This window comes from Podarcis pityusensis (genome assembly GCF_964106645.2).
Source record: "Podarcis pityusensis genome assembly, chromosome: 8".
Classification (NCBI taxonomy): Eukaryota; Metazoa; Chordata; class Lepidosauria; order Squamata; family Lacertidae; genus Podarcis; species Podarcis pityusensis.
Window position 1 is genome coordinate 81,993,918 of NC_138033.1, and position 24,207 is coordinate 82,018,124.

Sequence of the window (24,207 nt, forward strand, 5' to 3'; positions counted from 1 at the left end):
AGCATTCAGAATATAATTAGAACAATGAAAATAGTTAAGCACAAGACACCATGGTATTATATACAGCAGCAAAGCAGGAAATGAGATTGACAGACGCTGTATATTTGTTGTGTGGTTTCAACTTGGGCGTGTATTAAGAGGGCTAAAATGTTACTGTCACCCCACTGTCGTGGTTCATGTTTCTGGGCAGGAGTGAAGAGAAGTGCCTGGTGCGGAGTGGCCTCGTCCAGCTGATGGATCGCTTGTGCAGTTTAAGCAGCCAGACCGAATCCAGCTCCAATGAGAAGCAAACAAAGAAGCAGAAAGTGGCCACCATGGCTTGGGCTGCATTCCAAGTGCTAGCCAACCGTTGTGTTGAATGGGAAAAAGAGGAAGGTAGGAGAGGCTTGCAGGCCTGGCCCTGGTTATGTGAACTAAGATGCTTGACAACATATTTGTGCAGTAAAGAGATATGAAAGCTTTTGGTTGAACTGAATATTCAGTGGCAATAAACTTAGTGTAAAACTCCCCTGGCTCCATTTTGCTTCATTGTCCATCTACACTCTCATTTTCCAATGTTGCAGCTCTCTTAAAGCAGGCATGGCCAAACTTGGCCCTCCAGCTGTTTTGGGACTACAGTTCCCATCATCCCTGACTACTGGTCCTGTTAGCTAGGGATGATGGAAGTTGTAGTCCCAGAACAGCTGGAGGGCCAAGTTTGGCCATGCCTGTAAAGCATCTCATCCCTTTTTGCAGCTCTTCACTTTTTCAAGTTTCTGACTCCTTGACTTTTTCAGACTAGTGTCTAGACTGAATTCTGTACAGCATTATCACTTCCCACCTCAACCCCTTCTAGCTAATCAGGAGATAGACTCTTGGATATGCTTATTTTTCTCCTTGGCTCCTTGCCAGACTCTGAACTTTTGACACTCCTGTGCACAACTTCCTGAGCAAAACATCCTATTATACTTCTAATTCTCCTGTGGACTTTTGACTTTCCTGTGCAGGAGGGCATCTAAATCAAAAGCAACCATCTTCTAACTCAAGTTTTACAACCCCAAACCCAACAAAAATATCTAAAGGGCCCACTCAGGACTATTTTATGTTGTTTTTATGTTGCTGTACACCAACTGATATTTTATCAGTGGTGGTATTTAAATACTGTTATAAATCAGTAAATGTTTCTACATGTACACCAACCTCCAATCTACATTTTTCATTATAGGTGTTCTCCTGTTTCTAATAGCTACTCAGTGTGTTTCAGTTGGATCTCATCAACTATGATCCCACATATTCCTTTTGCAGGTGGATCAACTGAGGCTGTGCACTCCGGTTTGGCTCGCCAGGTCTCCAGTCTCTTAACCAACCACTTGGCACGTGCCACAGAGTGCTGTGGCAACCAGGCAGCTGGGAATGATGCCCTGCAGGATGTGCTCAGTCTCCTGAATGACCTGTCTAGGTACGGCCGAATTCTTGCTCTCTGGATCACACTTTAGACTAGAATGAACTCATTTTAGTAATGTTGGTGGCAGAGCTTTGGAGTAAAAAAAATAAAATTAAAATTTTTGAGTGAATCATAAATCAAGTATATTTGAGCAGCTTGATATGCTATGCTACTGGACCAAAATCCATTTGGGTGGCAGAACACCCACAGTTTCCTGTAGCACATTTTCTTCTTAGTATGTTGTGTCATTAATGTAGATTAATTTGAGTTGACTCCGCAATCTTGTTGTGTCCCTTGAATTTTGTGGGAAGTCATAGGGAAGGTTTTGTTGTTTAAAATGACTCAGCCAATTTCAATGCCTTTTATTTTGCCCAAAGCTGTGTTGTTGTGAGAGCTGTCCTCCTGCCTTTTTCCATGGAAAGTGGAAAAGGTTGCCTTGTAATTTGGCCCCCAAAGGGTCATTTTAAACAAAAAGCCAAACAAACCCACTGTTAATCCCAGCAGTAGCAGAAAAACATCCCAAATAAATGGTTACAGTTCACAATCGTTCCCTGATTGAAGATGCATTGATTCTAGTCTTTTTAGCTCTGTTTCTACTCTCCAGTTGAGAAATCACTTAGAACAATTTTGCCAGGCTTGGAACCCAAGTTGTATAGAACATCCTGTTTTCACCTGATTTTGTTTCAAGTCATACCTTGGGTTAAATGTGCTTCAGGTTGAGCGTTTTCAGGTTACGCTCCACAGTGACCCGGAAGTAATGGAGCGCGTTACTTCCGGGTTTCGCCGCTCGCGCATGAGCAGATGCTCAAAATGATGTCATGTGCATGCATGGAAGCGGCAAATCGTGACCCGTGCATGTGCACACGCGGGTTGCGTTCGCTTCAGGATGCAAACAGGGCTCCGGTACGGATCTCATTCACATCCAGAGATATCACTCTCTGTGTGTGTGTGTGTGTGTGTGTGTGTGTGTGAGAGAATCTTTATTTGCGTCAGCCATTGGCCATAGCAATAAAACAACAACACAATATACAAAGAATAGAAATAAAAAGTCAGTTATATAAAATACATTTTAAGGTTTTGAATCAATAGTCAAATAGTGGATCTTATTCTAATTGCTCCAGCTAAAAACCTTGCAACCTTTGCTGTCACCTGCTCATCTTGATCTGCCAAGAGAAAGGACACTGTGGCAGTAGCTGGGCGACCCATAATGGACAATAAAAGAGGGGTGATAACCTCATTCCTCAAGTCTTTATAAAGAGTACAAGCCAGAATGGCATGCGCCACCCATTCGGTACTGCCATCTCCACAGGGACATAAGCGTTTTTTGTGTGGAATCTGTTGGAATCGTCCCTCAAGTATAGCCGAGGGCAATACATTCAATCTTGCGAGAGAAAAAGCGCATCTATACTTTAGAATTGCTAGGTTATGCAGATAGGGTGCCAGAGAGTTGAAAAGGGTAGTTGCTAGATAGATAGATAGACAGACAGACAGACAAATCTTTTTTTAAAAAATGCATTCAAAGCTGTTGGTGTTTGTCTTCTTTCAGGAGTCACATTGGCAAAGCAATCCTAAGCCAACCAGCCTGTGTATCCAAACTTCTCTCTCTGCTCTTGGACCAGCGTCCCTCTCCAAAGCTGGTCCTCATCATCCTTCAACTCTGCCGTGCTGCTCTTCCACTCATGAGTGTTGAGGACTGTGGGAATGTCGAATTGCCACCCTGGAGTTACTCTGTGCCCTCCCTAAACAGTGAGCAGGATGACCCCAGTGACCCAGCTTCTAAAATTGCCTCCCTGCTCTTAGCAAAACTGGCTGATTACGTGGTACCAGGTAGGGAATGCGCAAGTTCTTGAGAAACTAATCATTGCTGCATGAGAATTGTGGGAGCATCTTTCACTTTCACTTTTCTTTCCCAGGGAACCTCTATTGCTCAAATTGTAAGTCTCAGTCTGCAAATGCAATACCCTTAGGACAGGACAGGACCATTTCATGCTGCAAGTTTGTTCTCCAGTGCAGTGGATCTTAAGACGCCACCATGAAATGATTTTCCTGCAGACAGAAATGCCATTTTTGAATGTTCTTTGAAGTAAAAACCATGTGCCAGGAAAAACTAGCAAGGCTTTCTTTTCCCTCTTCCATTGCTCTGTGGTTTAACTTAGCAAAAGATCAGAACTGGGAAAGGAGTCTCAGGAGCTAGCTAAACTTCTCAAAACTTAGATGTTTTTGTCTGACCTAGGCGATTGTGAGGAGTTGGTGTTAACCCATTAGTGTCTCAATATTCCTGTTTGCAGTTTAAAGTATTACATTCCAAGCAGGACTCTACCATCACATTTTGCTGCATATGCATATCTATAGACCAAGCCTACACCCATTGGAATGAGTGTGAGACCTTTTCCCTCAAACTGACCTTTGGAAGCCTGAGATACTTCAGGATTAGGACAATAGATGGTCTCATCGTTGTATCTAGGAGTTATGTGATTAGCTTGTCCATTCTTGTAGCTTGGTGTAGGGCAAACTATGAACTGAATTAAATTTCTTTAGTATTTGTATACTACCAGAAAAGGTATAGAATGTGTTTACAGCTATTGCTTAAAGCTTGTTTTCCTCACTTGCAGGATGTCAGACGGTTCTTTCTCCAACTGCTTCTGAACCTGATACTTCATTGACAAAAGCCAGCCCAAAAGGTTCCCTTAAAGGAGACAAAGATCCAGGAGAAGAGAGTGAAGCTGTGGATGGCAAACTTTCCATTTTTATACATAAGCGGGAAGACCAGTCATCTCATGAAGTGCTTCAGCCATTGCTGAGGTAATTTGAGCTCTGTGGAACGCAGTTAAGAAATCTGGATGCCTCAGCCAACATTTATTCTGTGTTTTATCCTTCCCTTTGTAGTAGCTCAGAAGGTCGGCCATTTCGCCTTGGAACAGGAGCCAATATGGAGAAGGTGGTTAAGATGGATCGAGATATGACCAAAGTAAGGGCAAAATAAATTAATTGTGTGAATAGCTTAATCTGCTTTGCAAGAGTGAAAATAATAATTACAATTTTTCCCCCAGCAAGAAGATGTGGCTTGCCAATTGATGCTTTTGTAGTTAGCCTGCAGGACTAGAAAAAGAGGGATTTCTAGTGATAGTTAGCCTTAGGGTAAATGGCATTGGCCCGTGCATTCCGAATACTGTGTGAGTTGCAAAAGAGCTGTTTCTTTTTCAGAGTGGTTGCTGCGAAGTGATCACGGAGGAAGCAGCTGCTGCTTTGCGGAAGGCCACCAAGTGGGCACAGTCCGGATTGATTGTGAGCGTGGGGCCACCGGTAGAAACGGTCAGTCCCGAAAGCACTAGTGGCCTGTCAACTGGGGACAAAAAGAAAACAGCACAAATCTCCATTTGCAGGGAGCGGAACTCAGAGCTTGCCAGGTACAGAATCTCTGCTGGTGTCCAGAATACCCTGATGTAGAGTGGAAGTGGACTGTACTCTTCTACCCTAGGTTTAAGTGGGGACAGGCATATATCTTTGTTGCTTAGAGATGGTCACAAAGAGGTGGGCATAGGACTTTTCTACTCTCCCTGTTTGCTCAAACTCTGCTAGGGAGAAACTTAAATATTCTTGTAAGTTCTCCAAACTGGTTTTAAGCACATCCCATTTCAGCATTTTCTCAAAAGCGCATGCTGTTGCTGCTTTCGTCTTATGGCTTTATCAGCTGCTGAGTCACTAAACAAGGCACCGTATTTTTCGCTCCATAGGACGCACTTTTCCCCTCCTAAAAAGTAAGGGGAAATGTGTGTGCGTCTTATGGAGCGAATGCAGGGGGGGAGGCAGGCAGGAAAAGCCCCCAAAAGCCGCACGCAAACTCCGCGAGGCTCTTGCGGGCTTTTCCTCAGGAGGGAGAAGGGACTGACGCGACCAGTCAGTCCCTTCTCCCTCCTTGACCCCTCTCGCACCAACCCCTCTCGCTCTCCAGGCTTCCAAGGTAGCCGCCTGAAGGCAACTGAACGCACCTTGAATGGCACCTTGTTTTAGAGGGGGAGAAGAAGAAGAAAAAATTCTCCCCCTCTCTGCGCAGCGTCTCCTGCTGCTTCGCTGAAGGGCCACTGGGCAGAGAGGGGGATAATTTTTTTTTTCCTTGTTCTCCCCCTCTAAAACAAGGTGCATCCTATGGTCGGGTACGTCCTATGGAGCAAAAAATACGGTATTTCTCAGCTTTACTCACTAATCCTTTTTATCAACTTATAAGGCTTTTCTCCTCTTCATTTTTTTCCAAGCACCAAGGTCTCATACACAGTCATCTTCTTTGTAAGTCAAAGGTCTTAACAGCCATAATCTCGGCCACACAATTGGTTTGTCTAATCAAAGGTCACTCTGATCCCTGGTTAGCTTCCCTGTAGACCAGAGGTAGGAAACCTCTTTCAGGCTGTGTGGGCCACAATCCGTTGTGGGCAATCTTCCAGAGGCTGCATCCCAGTGGTGGTCGGGGCCACAGGCAAAAGTGGATAGTCTTACCTTTGTACAGGTAAAGGTAAAGGTACCGCTGCCCGTACGGGCCAGTCGTGTCCGACTCTAGGGTTGTGCGCCCATCTCACTTAAGAGGCCGGGGCCAGCGCTGTCCGGAGACACTTCCGGGTCACATGGCCAGCGTGACAAAGCTGCTCCGGCGAGCCAGCACCAGCACAGCACACGGAAACGCTGTTTACCTTCCCGCTATAAAGCGGTACCTATTTATCTACTTGCACTTAGGAGTGCTTTCAAACTGCTAGGTGGGCAGGAGCTGGGACCGAAAGATGGGAGCTCACCCCGCCGCGGGGATTCGAACCGCCAACCATGCGATCGGCAAGCCTTAGGTGCTGAGGTTTTACCCACAGCGCCACCCGCGTCCCTCCTTACCTTTGTACAGTGCATCATATTCTACCCACGCAAAAGTTGAAGGTTTCTGACTTGCTTTATGTTTCTGACATGCACACCCATGTCTCCATCCTTTATCCAGGAAAGCGTTATCACAGTTCAAGGACACTTTCCTGCCAGAAAAAGGCAACGGAGGGGGTAATGGAGTAGGGCTGGTAAAATGTGAGGCCAGGCAGAGAGGGTTCTGCTTGAGGTTCTGCTGCAGGCAAAGATGACATGGAGCCAGATCTTTCCACTACTGTCATCAACTTGGTTTCACCCACACTTGCTAATCGAAGAGTTATCTGGACCTGGCAGGGGTGGATTAGCAACTCACAGCCCACCATTCATTTTTCTCAACAGAACCGACCCTGTGAGGCCCTTCATCAGTGGCCATGTAGCAAACAGCATGGCGGCAGAGGTGATTGCTTTGCTCCACAGCTTGCTCATGGCACCAGAATCCAATGCAGCTCAGATATGGACAACCACAGCTGAAAAAGTAAGTTAGGGAAGGATCCTTAGCTTCTTGGGTGTGAACATGAAAGTTGGGGAGTCGCTTGCCCAAACTGCAACACGAGCTTCTTCTGTAAGCATAAAAAGTCACCTAGAATTCAGTCAGAAGACAGCAATTATGCAAAGGTAGGGCCTACCACAAAATATTGGAGTGAATCCAGTATCAAAGATACTACAAGTTGTCAAAGGCTGAAATTGACCAGTTCTCCACACCCCTACCCCTGTCCTTGTTTTCCATTTGCTTTTCCTAGCCAAGCCCCTTTATAGAAAAATAAAAGCTTATACCAAGAACAAACTTAGTTGGTCTCTAAGGTGCTACTGGACAATTTTTTTATTTTATATATATATATATGAAAAATAAAATTTGTGTATGTTTCTCCCATACTCCCTCAGGTCCTTTCGCGTGCTCTGATGTATATTCCTCAGCTGGGAAAATATGCAGAAAGCATCCTGGAGAATGGCAGCAGCAGCGGAAGGAAACTCGCCAAACTTCAAAGGATCGCTCGCCAGGCAGTCGCTGCTCTTTGCGCTCTTGGTGGCTTCAAAGAGACGATCAAAATTGGCTCTGAAGTGCAGGTGACTGGCCGTGCACCCTTTAATTCCTCACCCCACCCTCTGTTCTGCAAATCAGTGGCAAAGCTTCTGTCTGAGGATATAAAACCCTGCCATTCTTTCTGTTATGGCTGCCATGTTTCTCTGTGCCGTGTGCTAGGTTTATTACTTCATCCATAGCAGTGAATTATTTATAGCCCCAGATAAGTCTAACCTTCATTCCTGACTGTTCCCTCTTTCTCTTTTCAATAGGTTTTGGGTAGGGGAATAGCAGGAAGCATTGGAGTGGTGGCATCTATTAATGAACAGGAAGGTATAGCAACGGTCAAATTTCCGCCTACCAGTATAGACTGTAGAAAGACCTCCCAAGCATCAGACATTTTAACTATTCCATTATCTAGGCTCTGTGTTCCAAGATCAGAGGTAAGGTCATTTTAAAATCCAACACTGAGCGTAATACTTCAACCGTGTAAATAAGCCGACAAAAGTTGCTGGCCTGCAGTTTTATTTTACTACCCTGCTATAGAGACCAGTAGCTTCAAGAGAAGCCTTCTCATCTGTGGCCACCATGGGAACATAGGAAACTAGCCTCAGTTAGTTGTGGTTTGGTAATTGCCTCATACCAAGTGGGCTGGGAGAGAAGGGAGAGGCTTCCCTTCCTCTGTGGTCAGCACAGAACCCATGTGGGATGCTGGAGATGGGACAGAGATGCATTCGTTTTCTGCTAGCCCTCTTACTTCCCTGCATGAGATTATTTGTCACATATAGCTACTGGGTGAGTTGTTGCATGCAAGGCTATAGGACTGAATTGTCAAATTCAAGCTGCAGTTTAAAATCTGAGCAGCTTTTTAGAGGGGGCACTTCATGAGCGGGTTGTTCTTGTTGTTTTGAAAAGCTGACATGGGGCAGTTTGGGCATTCTGTAAGGTAGGCAGTTTGAAAGTTTTATTCCAGTGATATATAATGGAAATCATTGAGATTTTGGGGCTATCTTGCCATTTTCTTCTTGTTTTGTTACTTTTTAAACTGTGCAGTGTGTTTTTGTGATGATGTAATAATGAGGCTACATAACTCCAGGTAATTCCCTCATTTCCCAGAAACTAACAACTTGAATTTAACTTTTTACCGTGCCCCCTCCTCCACCACCACCAGGCATTGCCTCTCCATAAACTGTCCATTACTGAGAAGGTAGTACAGGCAGTCCAGTCCATGTTGCTTCCTCAGGAGGGAAGTCTCTCTATTCATACCTCACTTCCTGCAACAGGAGATGGCTCAACTCCAGTAATGGCAGTGGTCCGACTCCTTGCTGAAATTAGAACCAGGTGAGTGGTGGCGGTTCTGGCAGTGGTTGAGCTGTGGCTGGGAGGCAGGTACCATGAAGGGTTGGGTGCTTTGCTAGGTGGGTTGCAACTGTAGGGTTGCCGTATTTTGAAGAGCAGAAAAGAGGACATAAATGCAGACTTCTACTTTTAACTATGGATCACTATGATGCCTCTACCCATGAAAAAGAGGACATGTCCTGGAAAAAGAGGGCTTATGGCACCTCAGAAGTGAAGTGGATATGGGGTGAAGACAGATAGAGAAGACAGAGCTCATGGCAAATCTGATGAGCTTCACTCTGCCTGTTTATTATTAAAAGTGTAAAATGAACACTTAGTAATTGATTCATTACTTTATTAATTGTAAGTTCCTTGGGATAGACATTTGCCTAGAAAGCAGCCTAAAATATTTTAAATTTTATATAGAAAATTATAGCAAAGACGGGCAAAGCTGCTCCATGCAAGAGAAATCTTTGGCGACATTGCAGAGGGCAGCCCGTCAGTATCATGGATAGGAGGCTTCCGCTTCAAACTTGTAGAAACAGATTTTTTGGAGCTCTGGCCTAGAGAGGAAAAGTGCATCTCAGCTGTGCACCGCAAGTGCACTTCCAGATCACTCACTGCTCTACGTTATGTCTGTCTTTGCCCTTTATTCAGCAAACAGCAAACATATCCACTGGATGGCTATACTGAAAGGACTTGTGGCACTTTCAGACAACCTGTTCGTTGAACATTTATCCTGTTTTGTTTGCATAAAGTTTGCAAGGAGGGTCTATGATAACAACTGTATACAGGCAACGACTGATTTATGTGTGTCCAATTGACATTTGACAGCGCACACTCGCAACGTGGCAACCTGGAGGTTGCCAGAAAAGGAGGCAGGGCATATCAGGGTGGGGTAGGCTTATGCTCCCTCTGCTGATGTACGCGGGGGTCAGGAATATTTTCCCCAGCCTAATCGGTTGTTGCCTGTGTTGAGCATTTGTTCTGATTTGTTTGCAGGAAGGTTTTATTACGTTGCGTCAACTATTGTTATCTCATGCTTTCTATTGCCTTTTCCCACCACTTTCTTTATCACAAAAAGCCCAGTGAGACCTAATGAACAAGGAAAACCAGTAGTCCTAACTAGCAGGCAAGGGATTATTTTCCCCAAGACACTTGTTTCTGCCAGCAACACAGAAGGGATCTGTGTAATCTCGTGTATGTTCTGGCAGGATTTTTCAATCCTTGTTGTCCTTTTTGTCTCCTCCTCTGCCCTGTCTCCCAAGAGCATGCCTGGTGATGGCACAGTTGCTGGAGGATAGCTCCTTCTGTGAAGAATTCATCCAGCAGTGTCCAGCTGCTGTGGAAGTCCTTAACCTCGTTGCCCAGGAATGCAGCCCTGGTAGGAACTCCGTCTTACTTAATGCAGCAATGAGCTTGGCCCATATTTAAGATAGTATGTGTTTTTGCTGTGGCTTGCGCCCACAGTTTGATTGAAATAAAGTTGGCAACTAGGTTTGACCAGTCTGGAGCAGGGCAAGTGGCTACATCCTCACCCCAGAAGTCGTCCTACTTACTTACTTACATCTGACAGTTGTGCGATCTGTTCTGAAGGGAGAAAAAAAGGATGCCAGACAGCAAGCATTTCTCAGTTTCTCTTTTCTACAGCCAGATGGAGCTTAAAGGGTTCACTTTACCCCCCTGAAGAGCATGATAGCCCAACTAGCTGCCATCTGGAAGCCAGTTTGAGTCCATAAGCTACCAGTAGCTCACTGCTGAAAGAAGTTATTAGTCATCTACTGCGACTGGGACGCGGGTGGCGCTGTGGGTTAAACCACAGAGCCTAGGACCTGCCGATCAGAAGGTCGGTGGTTCGAATCCCCACAACGGGGTGAGCTCCCGTTGCTTGGTCCCTGCTCCTGCCAACCTAGCAGTTTGAAAGCACGTCAAAGTGCAAGTAGATAAATAGGTACCGCTCCGGTGGGAAGGTAAATGGCGTTTCCATGCGCTGCACTGGTTCGCCAGAAGCGGCTTAGTCATGCTGGCCACATGACCTGGAAGCTGTACACCGGCTCCCTTGGCCAATAAAGCGAGATGAGCACCGCAACCCCAGAGTCAGCCACGACTGGACCTAATGGTCAGGGGTCCCTTTACCTTTACCATCTACTGCGAAAGGGGCAGAAGTATAATCTAACTGGGGAGTCCATGTTGTATATTGGCTAGAGTATTAGCCTTGAAGCTCACTGGATGGTCTTGGCTCAGTTTCTTAGTGAGAGGTTGTGAAGGTGAAATGGAGTTTTTGGTACAACCCACGTTTGCCATCCTAAGCTCCTTGAAGGAAGGGCAGGATTAAACTAATACAGTGGTATCTCAGTTTACGAACTTAATCCGTTCTGGAAGTCGATTCTTAATCCGAAACCGTTCTTAAACCGAGGCGCACTTTCCCTGATGAGGCCTCCTGCCGCCGGTGCCCTTCCACTGTTCGACTTCTGTTCTTAGACCGAGGTAAAGTTCACAAACCGGGACACTACTTCCAGTTTTGCGGAGCTTGTAAACGAATAGTTCGTAAACAGGGCTGTTCTTAAACCGAGGTACCACTGTATGAATAAGCAGCTGAAACAACATGTCACAATCTGACTTCGCTAGTTAGCTACTCTTTTGCTAATTCTACCTTGGAGGTCTTTGAGATCACACTCAGATGTTAAAAATATAGTTTAGGAGGACTCCGTGAAGTGAATGGCCCTGTTTTCATCTTAATGTCTGACGGGCACATTGTTGCTGGCTTTGTTTGTAATCTTCTAGGGGAGCGGCTCCTTGTTGTAGAAGTGCAGTGTGAAAGGTTAAGGATGCTGTATCGTGACAGCGCTCGCCCCCCACCGCCACCTCTCCAGGCAGACCGAAGGCAGGTAAATATATAAGCAGAGGCTTAGCCTGCCTCCTCCTTGAACTGTTTTGGTGCCTGAAGAAGGCAGATGATGAGCTAGTATTACAGCATAAAATGTCCAATTGCATATCTGTTCATGAATGTCTCCTGCTAAGTGTACTTTGGAGTTTGCAGGCAAAAAAACCAGTTTACACATTGCAGTTATGTATAATTAAATGCAGGCCCTTCTCTTCTTGGTTCAGCCCAAGGAAGTCACCTGGAATCCTTCTAGGGTCTTCCCACCTGTGCGAGCCTGTATGTTCTCCTCACATCTTACAGCCGTGACTTTCCTTGCGGATCCCAGTGCCGGTGGAGGGCTGCCTCGTGGCACCTTCATTTACGCCACATCACCAGTTCCGGTACAGGTGAGAATTCGTGATGGGTATAGTTGCCTCTTCACCTGTGTTCAAGCATGCACAAATACTGATTCAGAAGGTGCTGGGGAGTGCCTTTTATTCTGGGTTAATCCCTGGATGGTTGTGTGTGTGATTTGTCCCTTTCTCCAGGCACCATCCTTCTATTGGGAGATTGAGATAGTGTCCTACGGAGATACAGATGATGACACAGGGCCGATTGTTTCATTTGGCTTTGCCACGGAAGCAGAAAAGCGTGATGGAGCGTGGACCAACCCCGTGGGCACCTGCCTCTTCCACAAGTAGGTTGCAAACAAATCTACTGTGAAGCTGTATCAGTATCTGGTGTCGGATATCTTAAGGAACTCATGATCAGGCAACCTTTATTTCTGTTATGAGGGTCCCAGAATGAGACCTGCGAGGTGGGTGTTGGTGTTCTGTGTAACTTCCTTCCGTAACCTGCCCCAGGTATTGAGCTTAAGCCCATTTACATCCATTTACATTTGTATGCCCTTTGGTGCTCCGCAAAAGGTCTGAATGTTTTTTGCTATCTCAGTATGGTAACAATGGAGCATGGGCTTGTTGAAGTTTACTTTTAGGGACTTAATACTCCTAGTGCTCAAGTGAAATATTAAGTGAATTGTTTCTCCAGCTAATGCTTCACCCCTTTCTTCACATGGTTTCAGCAATGGAAGGGCTGTTCATTACAACGGTTCCAGTTTGCTGCAGTGGAAAAGTGTGAGACTGGACGTGACCCTCTCTCCTGGTATGTCGGCTATGCTTAACCTGCAAGCATCTTATGAGAGCCACATCAGGAGTGGCAGAGGGATAGAAACAACCTTTTTCCTTTTAACCCTTTTCTTTTCCCCTAGGTGATGTTGCAGGCATTGGCTGGGAAAGGGCAGAAGGCACCCCTCCTCCTCCAGGGCAGCCAGCCAAAGGCCGGGTGTATTTTACATACTGTGGACTGCGGTTGGGGCCATATCTGGAGGATGTGTCTGGGGGAATGTGGCCTGTCGTCCATATACAGAAAAAGGCAGGTTAAACACCCTCTGTATCTCCCAGCTAGAGTTCACCACAGCTTGACCCATGATCCTATTCTTAAATCCAGGCCTTTGAACATGTGGAGCAAAAATTATGGCAAAACCCCCTGTTCTTGTGCAAAGTACCTTTCTCTGTTTCTCTATTATGTAATCATAACCAGCCCACACACATCTAAGGGAAGAAATGAAATGTTTTTATACATCTTGTTGTATTTTAGGTTGTTTTCACCTTGTTTTTGATGTTCACTTTTGGAAGTTGTTTTTTAGTTCTGTTTTGAAAAAATATAATAATAATAATAATAATAATAATAATAATAATAATAATAATAATAATAATACAATAACAACAGCAATAATGAAAAATAATCCAATTCCCCATACTCTCTGACAATTGCTCATGTTTGCTGGGGTTGATGGGAGTTGGAGCCAGATAACGTCTGAATGGCACCACATTGGCTACCCGTATCCTGGCACTGATGTGTTTGTTCTGTAGAGAAAAATTCTTTTTGTGGTTAGAGAGATCTATAAATAAGTTTCCATAAGGCTTGGCGTTGGATTCCCAGCAACAGATTCAGGAGCTTGCCCCTTTTAACCTGGCTGTTCAGATCTTCCTTTCTTAGACGGACTACTGCTTTAGTAGCTTGCTTTAATGTCCTCTCTTGGCTTCATCTGGATCTCTTCTTGTTACTTTATATGCATTATTAAAATTATTTAATTGTATCCTGATTTAGGCGTCCAGCAGAATTGAGAAGCTGGCTAGAAATAACCCAAATAATTAGATATAGAGTTCAATATTCAATATTATTAATAGCACAGTGGAGTATCTTTTCATGTTTCCTTTTTCTAATACTAATTTCATTTTTGCACAACAACTGCATTATTAGTAATACCATTTTAAAAAAATTCTTCTTGGGTTATTGTGCAACAGAAACCGTAGTTCTCAGAAGTATTTAGTAAGCCCAACACAACCCTCTGTTGCCAGAGTACAGCAAAGAACGTAAGATTGAAAGCGGTCACAAGTTGACCCCTTCTGCTTTGCTTCCGTCCCCTTGCAGAACACCAAAGTCCGAGCCAATTTTGGGTCTCGTCAGTTTGCCTACGCAGAAGGCCAAGCTCACCGAAACGCCGCCGACCTCTGCATCGACCTCGCAGAAGAAATAAGTGCCAACTTTGAAGCATTGCCTTTTGCCATGGCTTCCGATAGCGATAACGATGCAGGCACCAGCACCGCCTCCGACCCAGGGACTCATGGGCCGCCTTGCCGGATTGCCGCTGTGGCCACAGCTCAGCAACGTAAGGAGAGCAGCTCCCCTCTAGTAGCAAAACAGACTAGGCGTGCCAGTGGAGGGTGACTGGAGTTCTGACAGCAACTGACATTTAAGTGCATGCAACTCTAGTACCTCGGGTTACATACGCTTCAGGTTACATACGCTTCAGGTTACAGACTCTGCTAACCCAGAAATATTACCTCGGGTTAAGAACTTTGCTTCAGGATGAGAACAGAAATCGTGCGGCTGTGGCAGCAGGAGGTCCCATTAGCTAAAGTGGTGCTTCAGGTTAAGAACAGTTTCAGGTTAAGAACGGACCTCTGGAATGAATTAAGTACTTGACCCGAAGTACCACTGTATTATTATTACTATTACTTCTTGAATACCTTAATTTGGAAAGGAATCAAAAACTTTTTCTTGTTAGTTTTTATGATGGCCCTAGGATGTAGGCCATGAACATTCGGCCTTTGCAAATGAGGATCTGAAATGCAAGGCGTAGCTACATTGTAGACCTGACCCAGTTTAAGTGTCATGACTTGTCTTGCACCACTATACACTCTGGAAATTGTATTTCCATAAGAAGAATTTTCGGATCTGTAGCAGAGAAACCCACAGTTCCTTAGAGGTTGGCATGGTAGTTTAAAACTGGTTGCAATTGTGCGGCATAGCCTCATATTTTATCTGAGTTGGAGCAGGGAGTTGAACCCAAGGCCAACTCCAGTGCCCCATTTGCAGAAGTGAGCTGATTATTCCAGTTATACCAGTTTCAATGTTACAAGGTATATTAGCCATTTCTAAACTGTAATCTAGAGTCAGTTTTACTCCTGATCCTCCACTGATTCCACCCAGTGTTGCAAAAGTCACACACTTGTTGTTCCTTTCAAAGCTTTGCTGTTGGCAGTGCTACCTGCTACCTCTAGGTGGCTTTTGTCTCCTATTGTGGTTCTAACTCACCTTTTGAGAATCACTTAGATTATTGGCAATCAAAATGATATTTCCCCCTTAGCCAGTAGTGAGAAGCTGTAGTTCAGTGACAGAGCACACAATATGCATGCAGAATGTCTCAGATTTCTGGTAAAATAGGGCTGCCATAGGTCTGGATTTCAAAGGCAGTAATGACATCCGGGGGTAATTTCCAAAATGTGGCGCTTTGTCCTGTTTTTTAGGCAATCATAAATCCCTTTTTTGGGGAGGGTCCTTAAAAAAAAAAGCTCAACAACTTTGGGGGTTTCCTGGTTTTTACTTTTTGAAATATGGCAACCCAAGGTAAGAAAAGAGACTAGTTGGATCAAATGAAAGGCCTATCTTGTCCATCAACCTGTTTTCCAAAGGAGATGCCTCAAAGACAGGCATAGGCAAACTCAGCCCTCCAGATGTTTTGAGACTACAATTCCCATCATCCCTGACCACTGGTCCTGTTAGTTAGGGATGATGGGAGTTGTAGTCCCAAAACAACTGGAGGGCCGAGTTTGCCTATGCCTGCTTTAAGAAGTCCACAAGCAAGGCTTTCAGGCTTCCCAAGGGCATCTGGTTGGTCACTGTGAGAACAAGATGCCTGATCCAGTATCAGGGCAGTAGTCCTCTCCCACTGCTGCTGCTGCCTAGTGATTGGTGTTCACAGGTTTGCTACCTCTGCTCCTGGAGGTAACTTCTAGCCATCACGATTTGAAGCCACTGGTGGCATTAGCAAGACTGGGAAGTCTTTTCCTTCCCCAAGACCCTGGAGAGATGCTGCCAGCCGGAGTCAGCAACACTGGGGCAGATAGGCCAATTAGCCTGATTCCATGTAGGGCAGCTTCATATGTATGTACCCATTTGCAGCCTCCCATTGTTGTGACAAAAGCACTATCAGGAAGCTTTCCTCTAAACTAAGGGTCATGTTGCATTCATCCAATTTGTTGATTGGCACAACTCTCTCTCCCTCGTCCTCCCCCCCCCCGCCCCGACTTCTTGCTTGATTACAGAATATGACAGTGACACTTCTTGCCATTATAAGATGGAACTCAGCTATGAAAACTTCATCACATCGGGCCCTGAGCCTCACCCTCCTCCCATTGCAGATGATGAAAGTGATGACGAAGACGATGATGACATCCCAAGGGTAAGCAGAACGAGGCCACCTCCATACTGGGGTTCTTACATGCTCAGTTGCTTTTTGTTTCAGACTTTCAACATTAACAATAACAAATTTCAGCTCGCTTCAAATGCTTGCTTCTGGGTGTTCTGGCATCTGATGTAGAAAGTCACAGAGCTTCTACATTGCCTCTTTTGTAGACCTCTCAAGCTGGTTGTCCATATCCATGCAACCCGTACTGGATCTCATATGTATCTCCTTGACAGCATCACATGGTTCTATGCTAAGCAGGTTCCAGATTCCACCCGAATGACGGATTGAAAATAACACGAACAAACATAGTAGCTTAGGAAGGAAGAGTTTGTCAGGGCAGTCTCCACCTGGTACTTTGTCTGCCCACCAGTTCCCACATTTACAGATTATCATCAGTGTAGCTGCCAGCTGCCTCACTTAAGTGGATTCCCTCAACTCCTCAGCTTCAATTATCATCGCCTTTCTTTCTTCGCTTGCCTTCTTATAGATGCTTCCTGCACTCACCCCATAACAGAATTCTGTATTTTTCTGCAAATCTATAGACCTCTCCACCCTTTTCTAAATGCCATGATTCCACACAAGGAGGGATCAGATCAAAACCTGGATATACTGTAGATACTCCGGTTTTTCAACACTGCAGATTGCATGATGTTCATTTTCTTGGATTTTTATGTGTGTGTGTTGAGGTGGGAGGCATACCTCTGGGTTAATTAAGATGTTTTGCATTTAAAAGCTCTCAGTCTTTTTTAGACCTCTTGAGAGCTGCTGCTTGTCGTGATAAATATTCCGTGGCTGGGTGGACTGATGTCCCTCCCTCAATCTGACATGGACATGCTTGGCTTCCCTTGGCAGGAGGATCACTATGCCTTGCTAGTGAAAGCCTGGGAGACCAAAGTATTCCCTACAATTAGAAGGCGGTTCCGCAATGAAGCAGAGAGGAAGTCTGGCTTGGATCAAATTAAAGGAGCTTTGCAGCTGGGTAAGTCCACCAGAAGCATTTCTCTTCTGAATTTAGCACCAATTTCCAGGCCCCTTTGTTAATACCCACACTGGCAAACCTTTGCTCTAGTGCTTATTCCTCTGCTTCAATACAGAGCTAGATACTCATAAAAGGTTTTCCACGTTTGCTAGAGATTCTGGCCTGTAGTGACCTGCTCATTCAGCCATTGCCTGAGAGGTCTCGCTCCCAGTGATCCAAACTGCTAGCCTTCAAGCTGTTCCATAGGCTTGCATAATTGAAGGATGCTCTTTGTTTCAGGAATGGTTGATATAGCCCGGCAAACAGTGGAATTCCTCTATGAGGAAAACGGGGGCATCCCTCGAGACCTGTACCTTCCCACAATTGAGGATATCAAAGACGAAGCCAATAAGTTCACGATTGATAAAGTTCGGAAAGGTACGTTTTGGGAGGGGGTTGGTCTTTGACCTCACTTCTCCCTGGGTTAGATTAAGGGTGGATTCAGGGCCTCGCCTTGGATGGCTCCAAACAGAATGAGTGAGCCACCTCCGCTGAGAAGCAGGCAAAGGTCTTCTTGGGATGGGTGTGCTGCAGTTACTCATTCACCCACCCGCATCAGCACAACCACCGTTTTGAGGCTGCAGCCATGAAATGTTGGGCGTGGATGTGTGAACACCCACACTCTGTTCCTATAGACTAACGAAGCAGAAGGAATTTAGCTGCCATCATAGTTGGAGCTAAGTCAGAGGCCCTGCTTCTCATCACCGTGATCCTGTGTTGCTTTCTTGTAGGCCTTGATGCCTTACAAACACAATATGACAAGAAGACATGGCAGCAAGAGCTGACTTGCTTTATGATAACCACAAACAACAGGCCACAGATTGGGGGATGTACAAGTCCTTATCTACGTCTCACACATTTTTAGCTTGGGATGGTCTGTATAGGCCAGACGTAGGAGCAGCTGCTAGCTTTAGCAAGGGGGCCGCCTCCTTGAGAAGGCCCAGCTTCAACTTACCAAAGATCACAATGTTAAGACCACTTTTCTCTTGGTTTCAGGTCTCACCGTCGTCACCCGCTGCCCAGATAGTAACAACGTGGCCACCAATGCCGTAGGAACAGCCCTGCCTAAGTTTGCTATCCGTGGGATGTTGAAGACATTTGGGCTCCACGGAGTTGTTCTGGACGTTGATTCGGCAAGTGGAAGCTATGTTTAAGCTTGGGTGGGGTGGCTCTGGCATTTTGGCTACTGTAGCCCGTCACAAAGGCGCAGAGTTGTCAGGTGAAAAACATTTTGTCATTTCAGGTGAATGAGCTTGTCCAGGTAGAGACTTATCTCAGGAGCGAAGGTGTCTTGGTCAGATACTGGTACCCTATTGATATGCTTGAACGACCACCTGCTGGCTATAGGAGGACTGCAACAAATGGCCTGGTCTCTCTGGACAATACAAACATTCAGATTCACAGGTAAATTAAGATCAAAGCATTGGGGAGGGAGCGTGCACCTGAGACCGTTATCCTTGCAGCTACATCCAGGGTCTTTCTGCTGCGGTCCAAGAGGTGTAAAGGTAAAGGTACCCCTGCCCGTACGGGCCAGTCTTGACAGACTCTAGGGTTGTGCGCTCATCTCACTCTAGAGGCCGGGAGCCAGCGCTGTCCGCAGACACTTCCGGGTCACGTGGCCAGCGTGACAAAGCTGCTCTGGCGAGCCAGCACCAGCGCAGCACACGGAAACACCGTTTACCTTCCCGCTATAAAGCGGTACCTATTTATCTAGTTGCACTTAGGGGTGCTTTCGAACTGCTAGGTGGGCAGGAGCTGGGTCCGAAAGACGGGAGCTCACCCCGCCGCGGGGATTCGAACCGCCGACCATGCGATCGGCAAGTCCTAGGCGCTGAGGTTTTACCCACAGCGCCACCCGCGTCCCTCTCCAAGAGGTGTAGCTTTGTGTAATAAAATATTTTCTGACATCTAAAAGAAAACCTGACAGTGTTTATGAAGGACCTTCTTCACCAAAGTTCAACTAACGTTCCGATAATGGTTATTTTCCATTTTTATAGAATCTATGTGATTCTTTTTTAATTTCGCCACTTAACAGTTGTTAATTTCTGTTCATTCTTTTATTAATTCAGGGTTAGTTGGTAGTTTTACTCACAAGTCTTCCTGTAACCTGTCCTATTCAACTGGAGAGGTTTGCCCTTCACTGCCACAGATAGTAAAGGAACAACTATTTCTCAGGAATGAATGCTAACACTTTGTCCCTAGATGCTGTTGTAGTGCTGTTTGCTGTTTCTTGGTGCAGCCAAAGCAAGCTGTGTTGCAGTGCCATCTAGTGAAAGAATATAAGCAGTACCACACATATTTAGAATACAGTTGAAGGGAAGAGGGGGAAAGTACACACATTTTTCAGTCCTAAGGGATTGCTAATGCCCTAATACAGCTGATCAGACACAGAGAGATGGCAGTGACAGCTGGTGACCACTAGACCTGGTGGGACTGCTGGGGGTCAGGGGCCCAATGAACCCCACGGGGGTGGCTAAGCTTTGTTTTTCTCCCATTCTTCCCTTGCAAAGCTACTATAGGAACTTAAGCCCTGCAATTTTACAAATAGGACCCAGCTAAACTGAAAAACATCTTACTTTGGTTCGGAAGGTTCAGGGACAAAAGACTGTGTGTGTACAGAGGTGTTTTTTTAAGACCCTTGAAATATGTGTTTTCTTTATCTCTCTTTTTACAGAGAACTTTTACGATGTGAAGCTGCACTCGCTAGGCTGTACTGCCGCATGGCTCTTCTAAATATTTTTGCCCCTAAATCTCCTCACATGTTTACTCACCTGTTTCACATCCCTGCCATTCGGGACATCACTCTAGAACACCTCCAGCTGCTATCCAATCAGCTTCTGGCACCACCTCTTCCTGGTAAAATGGGATTTTTTAAAGCAAATAGTACAGTAGTTTTAACCATATTCATAAATGAGATAGTGTGCACATTTGTTTATTTGTTTAATCAATTCAGTCTTTGTAGCTGTTGAGATCAGTTTGTTCTTGTAATATGATGAAGATAAAATGGATATCCAAAGATGAGTGAGTTGAGCCATGTCTCCTTTTTCACTTGACAGATGGAACGATCAGCTCCAGCTCTATCCTCCTGGCCCAGTCCCTCCAGCACTGCATACATTCCCAGAACTGCTCAGCCACAGACCTCTTCTACCAAGGCAGTTCCCAAACAGTCCAGGAGTGGCTCACAGTTGCTATTGCTCGGACCCTCCATCAGGGAGAGGAGAGTCTGCTCGATCTGACAAAACAGATCTGTTCCTTCTTGCAGGTAAGTCCCCCCCCCCTCCAATATCACATTTTAATTTACAGTCATACCTTGGATCTCAAACGCCTTGGCTCCCAAACAAATAGACTCCTGAACGATCGAAACCTGGAAGTGGGTGTTTCGGTTTTCGAACGATTTTTGGAAGCTGAACGTCCAGCGTGGCTTCTGCAGCTTTCGACTGGCTGCAGGAGCTTCCTGCAGCCAATCAGAAGCTGCGCTTTGGTTTCTGAATGTTTTGGAAGTCGAACGGACTTCCGGAACAGATTCTGATTGACTTCCAAGGTACGTCTCTATTATAGTTTCATAAAAAGCATTCTCAAAGCTATTCAGGCTTTTCTTTCTTTGATTAAAATGCCCATTCGCCATCTTGAAATATATTATATGTTGTATTTATAGTAGATCAGAGGAGGCTCTGAAGTAGGTCAGAGCACAAACGACTGCTGGCTATGCTCTCCCTCCAGTGCTGGAGGCATTGTGCCTCTGAATACCAGCTGCTGGACATCACAAACAGTACTGTTTGGCCACTGTGAAAACAAGGTGCTGGACTAGAAGGGCTTTCTTAGACTCCTTCCTTATCCATAGGAGAAAAGAGCTGCTGGAGAGGAAAACACCTTCATCCAGCCCCTGTTCCAAAGAAAGCCAGCCCCTTCCCTTTGAGAAAAGGTCGGGTGATGCTGGAGTCCCTGGCAGGATTGTGCTTTCTGGCTCTTGCTTGTTCCCCTTCTTGGTGAACTATAAGGAAGGGACTGCCTTTTCAGCTCCTCTGTAGCTTAAGAAGGTGGCATCTTCTGACTCCATAAGTTTTTGAGATATAGGGTCTCTCCAGATCAGCTCCAAGCTAGCTAGCCTAGCTCAGCATCAATTTAATTTAGAAATGGTAGAATGGATGGCTGTGTCTCCAACTTCTGGTTTATAACTGTTTAAAAAACTCTGCTTTTCAGAATGCTCCCGAACAGTTCCCATCTGAGGAGTTTCCCATTTCTGAATCCAAAGTCAACATGGACGTGAACTTCCCTGGCGCAGCCTTTATAGTTGTGTCCTGTAAGGAAAGTCAGTCTGGATTCCGCAAAGAGTAAGTCGCTGCGAGCAAAGAGAATGAGGGTGGAGGGAAACCGGCTTTAAAAATCTACCTGCCCACCAAAGAATTCCAAAATACTGATTTTCCCTCCCCCAAGCCACACCATGGTTACAGAAAGCGAAAAGTGTATGTCATGATAATGACAGTATCTTGTACAATGTCACTAGCGATACAGTCCTGTTGCCTTACAGAGCAACGCAGGTGACATGATAAATCCCTGCCCCCAAGGAGCTTTCAAAGGAATTGAAGATGAGACTACTGGGTCTGTTTTCTTAAAAGCTTCTTGAGTTGCACCGTTAGGAAACTTTCCTTTTTGTTTTGTAGCTCCTCACTTTATAAGGCTCCCTGGGCTCGGATTCTTGTTTATGGCCTTGGTCACAAAGTGAAGAGAAGTGGCCAGTTGAACCTCATTGAGGCTGTGTGCTACCCTCGAGATGCTTCTCCAACCAACACAGGCTTGACGCCACCCCCCACAACCAATCAGTATCCTTCCGTCATCATATCCACAGACAAGGTCCACATCAAACTTGGTAAGATTTAAAATGCACACACAAAAGCATCTTTGGAATAGGGATTGATAACTGCAGCAGTATATCATAACTGCATGTCATGAATAGAGGCTGGAGCAATATTGTTCAGGATCTGAGATACTAGCTTGAGAGATCTTAATTTACCCAAGAGCTATTCTCATCATGTTATAATTGATTTTTAAAACCCCACTCTTTAAACCTTTCCTTTGAGAATTCTGGCGGTACACATTGCTCAAGGATTTTTCCTTGGGGAAGCTAAAGGGGTGGGGGCTGATTTTTCTTTGCCACAAGTCTCCTTTTTAATAATGCATATAACACCATTGCTGAAAGCAAACTTCAGCGGCTACTCTTATTTCTGTGGGTCTCATTCAAGGAGTGTCACCGCCTCCTGGAGCTGTGCTCATCCTGCACTCCCTTCCCCTGGAATTTCCCCTGGCGATGGCATTTGCAGAGCAGCTGCTGACCTGGAAACTCGAGAATGGCGACGGAAAATCTGAAGAGGAGCTGGACACAATCCCTGCCTCTGTTCTCTTGCAAGTGGTGGAAATCCTTGGTGAGAATGGAGCTCCTTGTTGTACACAAACAACCATGGGTTGGGAAATAGAATAATGTTTTGGAAACTACAGTGACAAAACGGCCCCAATGCCATGAGCTTAAAAAAACATTAAGACAGCCCTTCCAATGTGCCACCCTGTGGCCACCTCCCTGCTGGGCTGCCCAGAGTTAAAAGCCCCAGTTGGATGCAGCAGAGATCTGATATGTATGTGGATTTCTTTCTTTCTTTCTTTCTTTCTTTCTTTCTTTCTTTCTTTCTTTCTTTCCTTCCTTCCTTCCTTCCTTCCTTCCTTCCTTCCTTCCTTCCTCTCTCTCTCTCTCTCTCTCTCTCTCTCTCTCTCTCTCCCCCCCCCCATCCCCTTGCCCTCCTTTTGGTAATGGTAATGATGAATGGCAAATAAGGAGAATTAGCAGTTCGTAGGATTTAGGATTCCAGTTCTGGTGAATAGGCTTTGGTCAATTTCAGTGCCCTGTTAAAGAGACCCAATTCCTGCCACCCAGAAACCTACACTATGCAACCGATGTCCATGGCTCTGGGGAGGCACAACACCAGCTCTACCTTATTACTCCAAAAGGCGCACCTGACAATAAGGCGCACTTAGTTTTTAGAGGGGGAACTCAAGAAAAAAAATATTATTTAAAGGGAGTGCTGAGCAGAGCCTCTATGCATCCCAGGCTCTGCTCAGCGCTCCCTTTCACGAGCCGCGTGGAGTGTGTGTGTGGCTCTTGGGGGCTTCTCCCTCCTTGGGGAAAAGCCCCCAAGAGCCCCACACACACTCTGCGCGGCTCTGTAAAGGGAGCGCGGCTATCCCTGGCTTTTGCGGGAGGTGGGGAAAGGGACAGAGCCACACTCTGTCCCTTCCGCCACCTCCCGCAAAAGCCAGGGATAGCCATGAGAAGCCTCCGCAGGACAGCGGGATGAAGGCTCCCCGCTGCCCTGCGGAGGCTTTGCGCCGCTAAGGCAGAAGCTAAAACAGCTAGAGGGAGCGCTGCGCAGCGCTCTCTCTAGCTGTTCTGGCTTCTGGAGTAGCCCGCGAAGCCTCTGCAGGGCAGCGGGGAGCCTTCATCCCGCTGCCCTGCGGAGGCTTCGCAGGCTACCCCAGAGCTGCTCAGGAGCTTGTCGGGGCTTGCAGGGGAAGCCCGGGTCCGCCCCCCAGCCCCAAAGAGCAGCTCAGGGAGCACCAGACAGGCTGCGCACAGCCTGCCCGCTTCTCCCAGAGCTTGTTGGGGCTGGCAGGGGAAGCCCAGGCAAGCTCTGGGAGTATTCCTCACCTCCCGCAAAAGCCCACAGGAGCCGCGCACCTTTTAAAGAGCGCACAGCTTTTGCAGGCTTTTGCGGGAGGTGGGGGAATTCCCCCACCTCATAGAAAAGCCCACAGCAGCCGCACACCCTTTAAGGAGTGCGCGGCTTCTGCG

The 24,207-nt window shown here is 46.0% G+C and overlaps 1 protein-coding gene and 1 long non-coding RNA gene across 5 annotated transcripts in view; one reads left to right on the forward strand and one right to left on the reverse strand.

Moving 5' to 3' along the window:
- LOC308483601 overlaps positions 1–24,207 on the reverse strand; it is a 202,136-nt gene that overhangs the window by 76,003 nt on the left and 101,926 nt on the right. The gene's annotated exons all lie outside the window — the stretch shown is intronic.
- HECTD4 (HECT domain E3 ubiquitin protein ligase 4) overlaps positions 1–24,207 on the forward strand; it is a 111,942-nt gene that overhangs the window by 66,429 nt on the left and 21,306 nt on the right. For 3 of the 4 annotated variants that reach the window (XM_081017223.1, XM_081017224.1, XM_081017225.1), the window contains exons 34-60: positions 191–375; positions 1,285–1,438; positions 2,970–3,250; positions 4,036–4,225; positions 4,310–4,391; positions 4,628–4,830; positions 6,656–6,791; positions 7,199–7,381; positions 7,610–7,780; positions 8,509–8,678; positions 9,944–10,059; positions 11,460–11,563; positions 11,763–11,945; positions 12,087–12,235; positions 12,620–12,699; positions 12,806–12,969; positions 14,032–14,269; positions 16,209–16,345; positions 17,204–17,330; positions 17,610–17,747; positions 18,366–18,502; positions 18,613–18,773; positions 20,044–20,225; positions 20,426–20,631; positions 21,570–21,700; positions 22,031–22,236; positions 22,610–22,789. In XM_081017223.1, coding sequence (XP_080873349.1) covers positions 191–375; positions 1,285–1,438; positions 2,970–3,250; positions 4,036–4,225; positions 4,310–4,391; positions 4,628–4,830; positions 6,656–6,791; positions 7,199–7,381; positions 7,610–7,780; positions 8,509–8,678; positions 9,944–10,059; positions 11,460–11,563; positions 11,763–11,945; positions 12,087–12,235; positions 12,620–12,699; positions 12,806–12,969; positions 14,032–14,269; positions 16,209–16,345; positions 17,204–17,330; positions 17,610–17,747; positions 18,366–18,502; positions 18,613–18,773; positions 20,044–20,225; positions 20,426–20,631; positions 21,570–21,700; positions 22,031–22,236; positions 22,610–22,789 — 4,394 coding nt within the window. The remainder of the gene's footprint in view (positions 1–190; positions 376–1,284; positions 1,439–2,969; positions 3,251–4,035; positions 4,226–4,309; positions 4,392–4,627; positions 4,831–6,655; positions 6,792–7,198; positions 7,382–7,609; positions 7,781–8,508; positions 8,679–9,943; positions 10,060–11,459; positions 11,564–11,762; positions 11,946–12,086; positions 12,236–12,619; positions 12,700–12,805; positions 12,970–14,031; positions 14,270–16,208; positions 16,346–17,203; positions 17,331–17,609; positions 17,748–18,365; positions 18,503–18,612; positions 18,774–20,043; positions 20,226–20,425; positions 20,632–21,569; positions 21,701–22,030; positions 22,237–22,609; positions 22,790–24,207) is intronic. The other variant, XM_081017226.1, reaches the window with a different exon arrangement.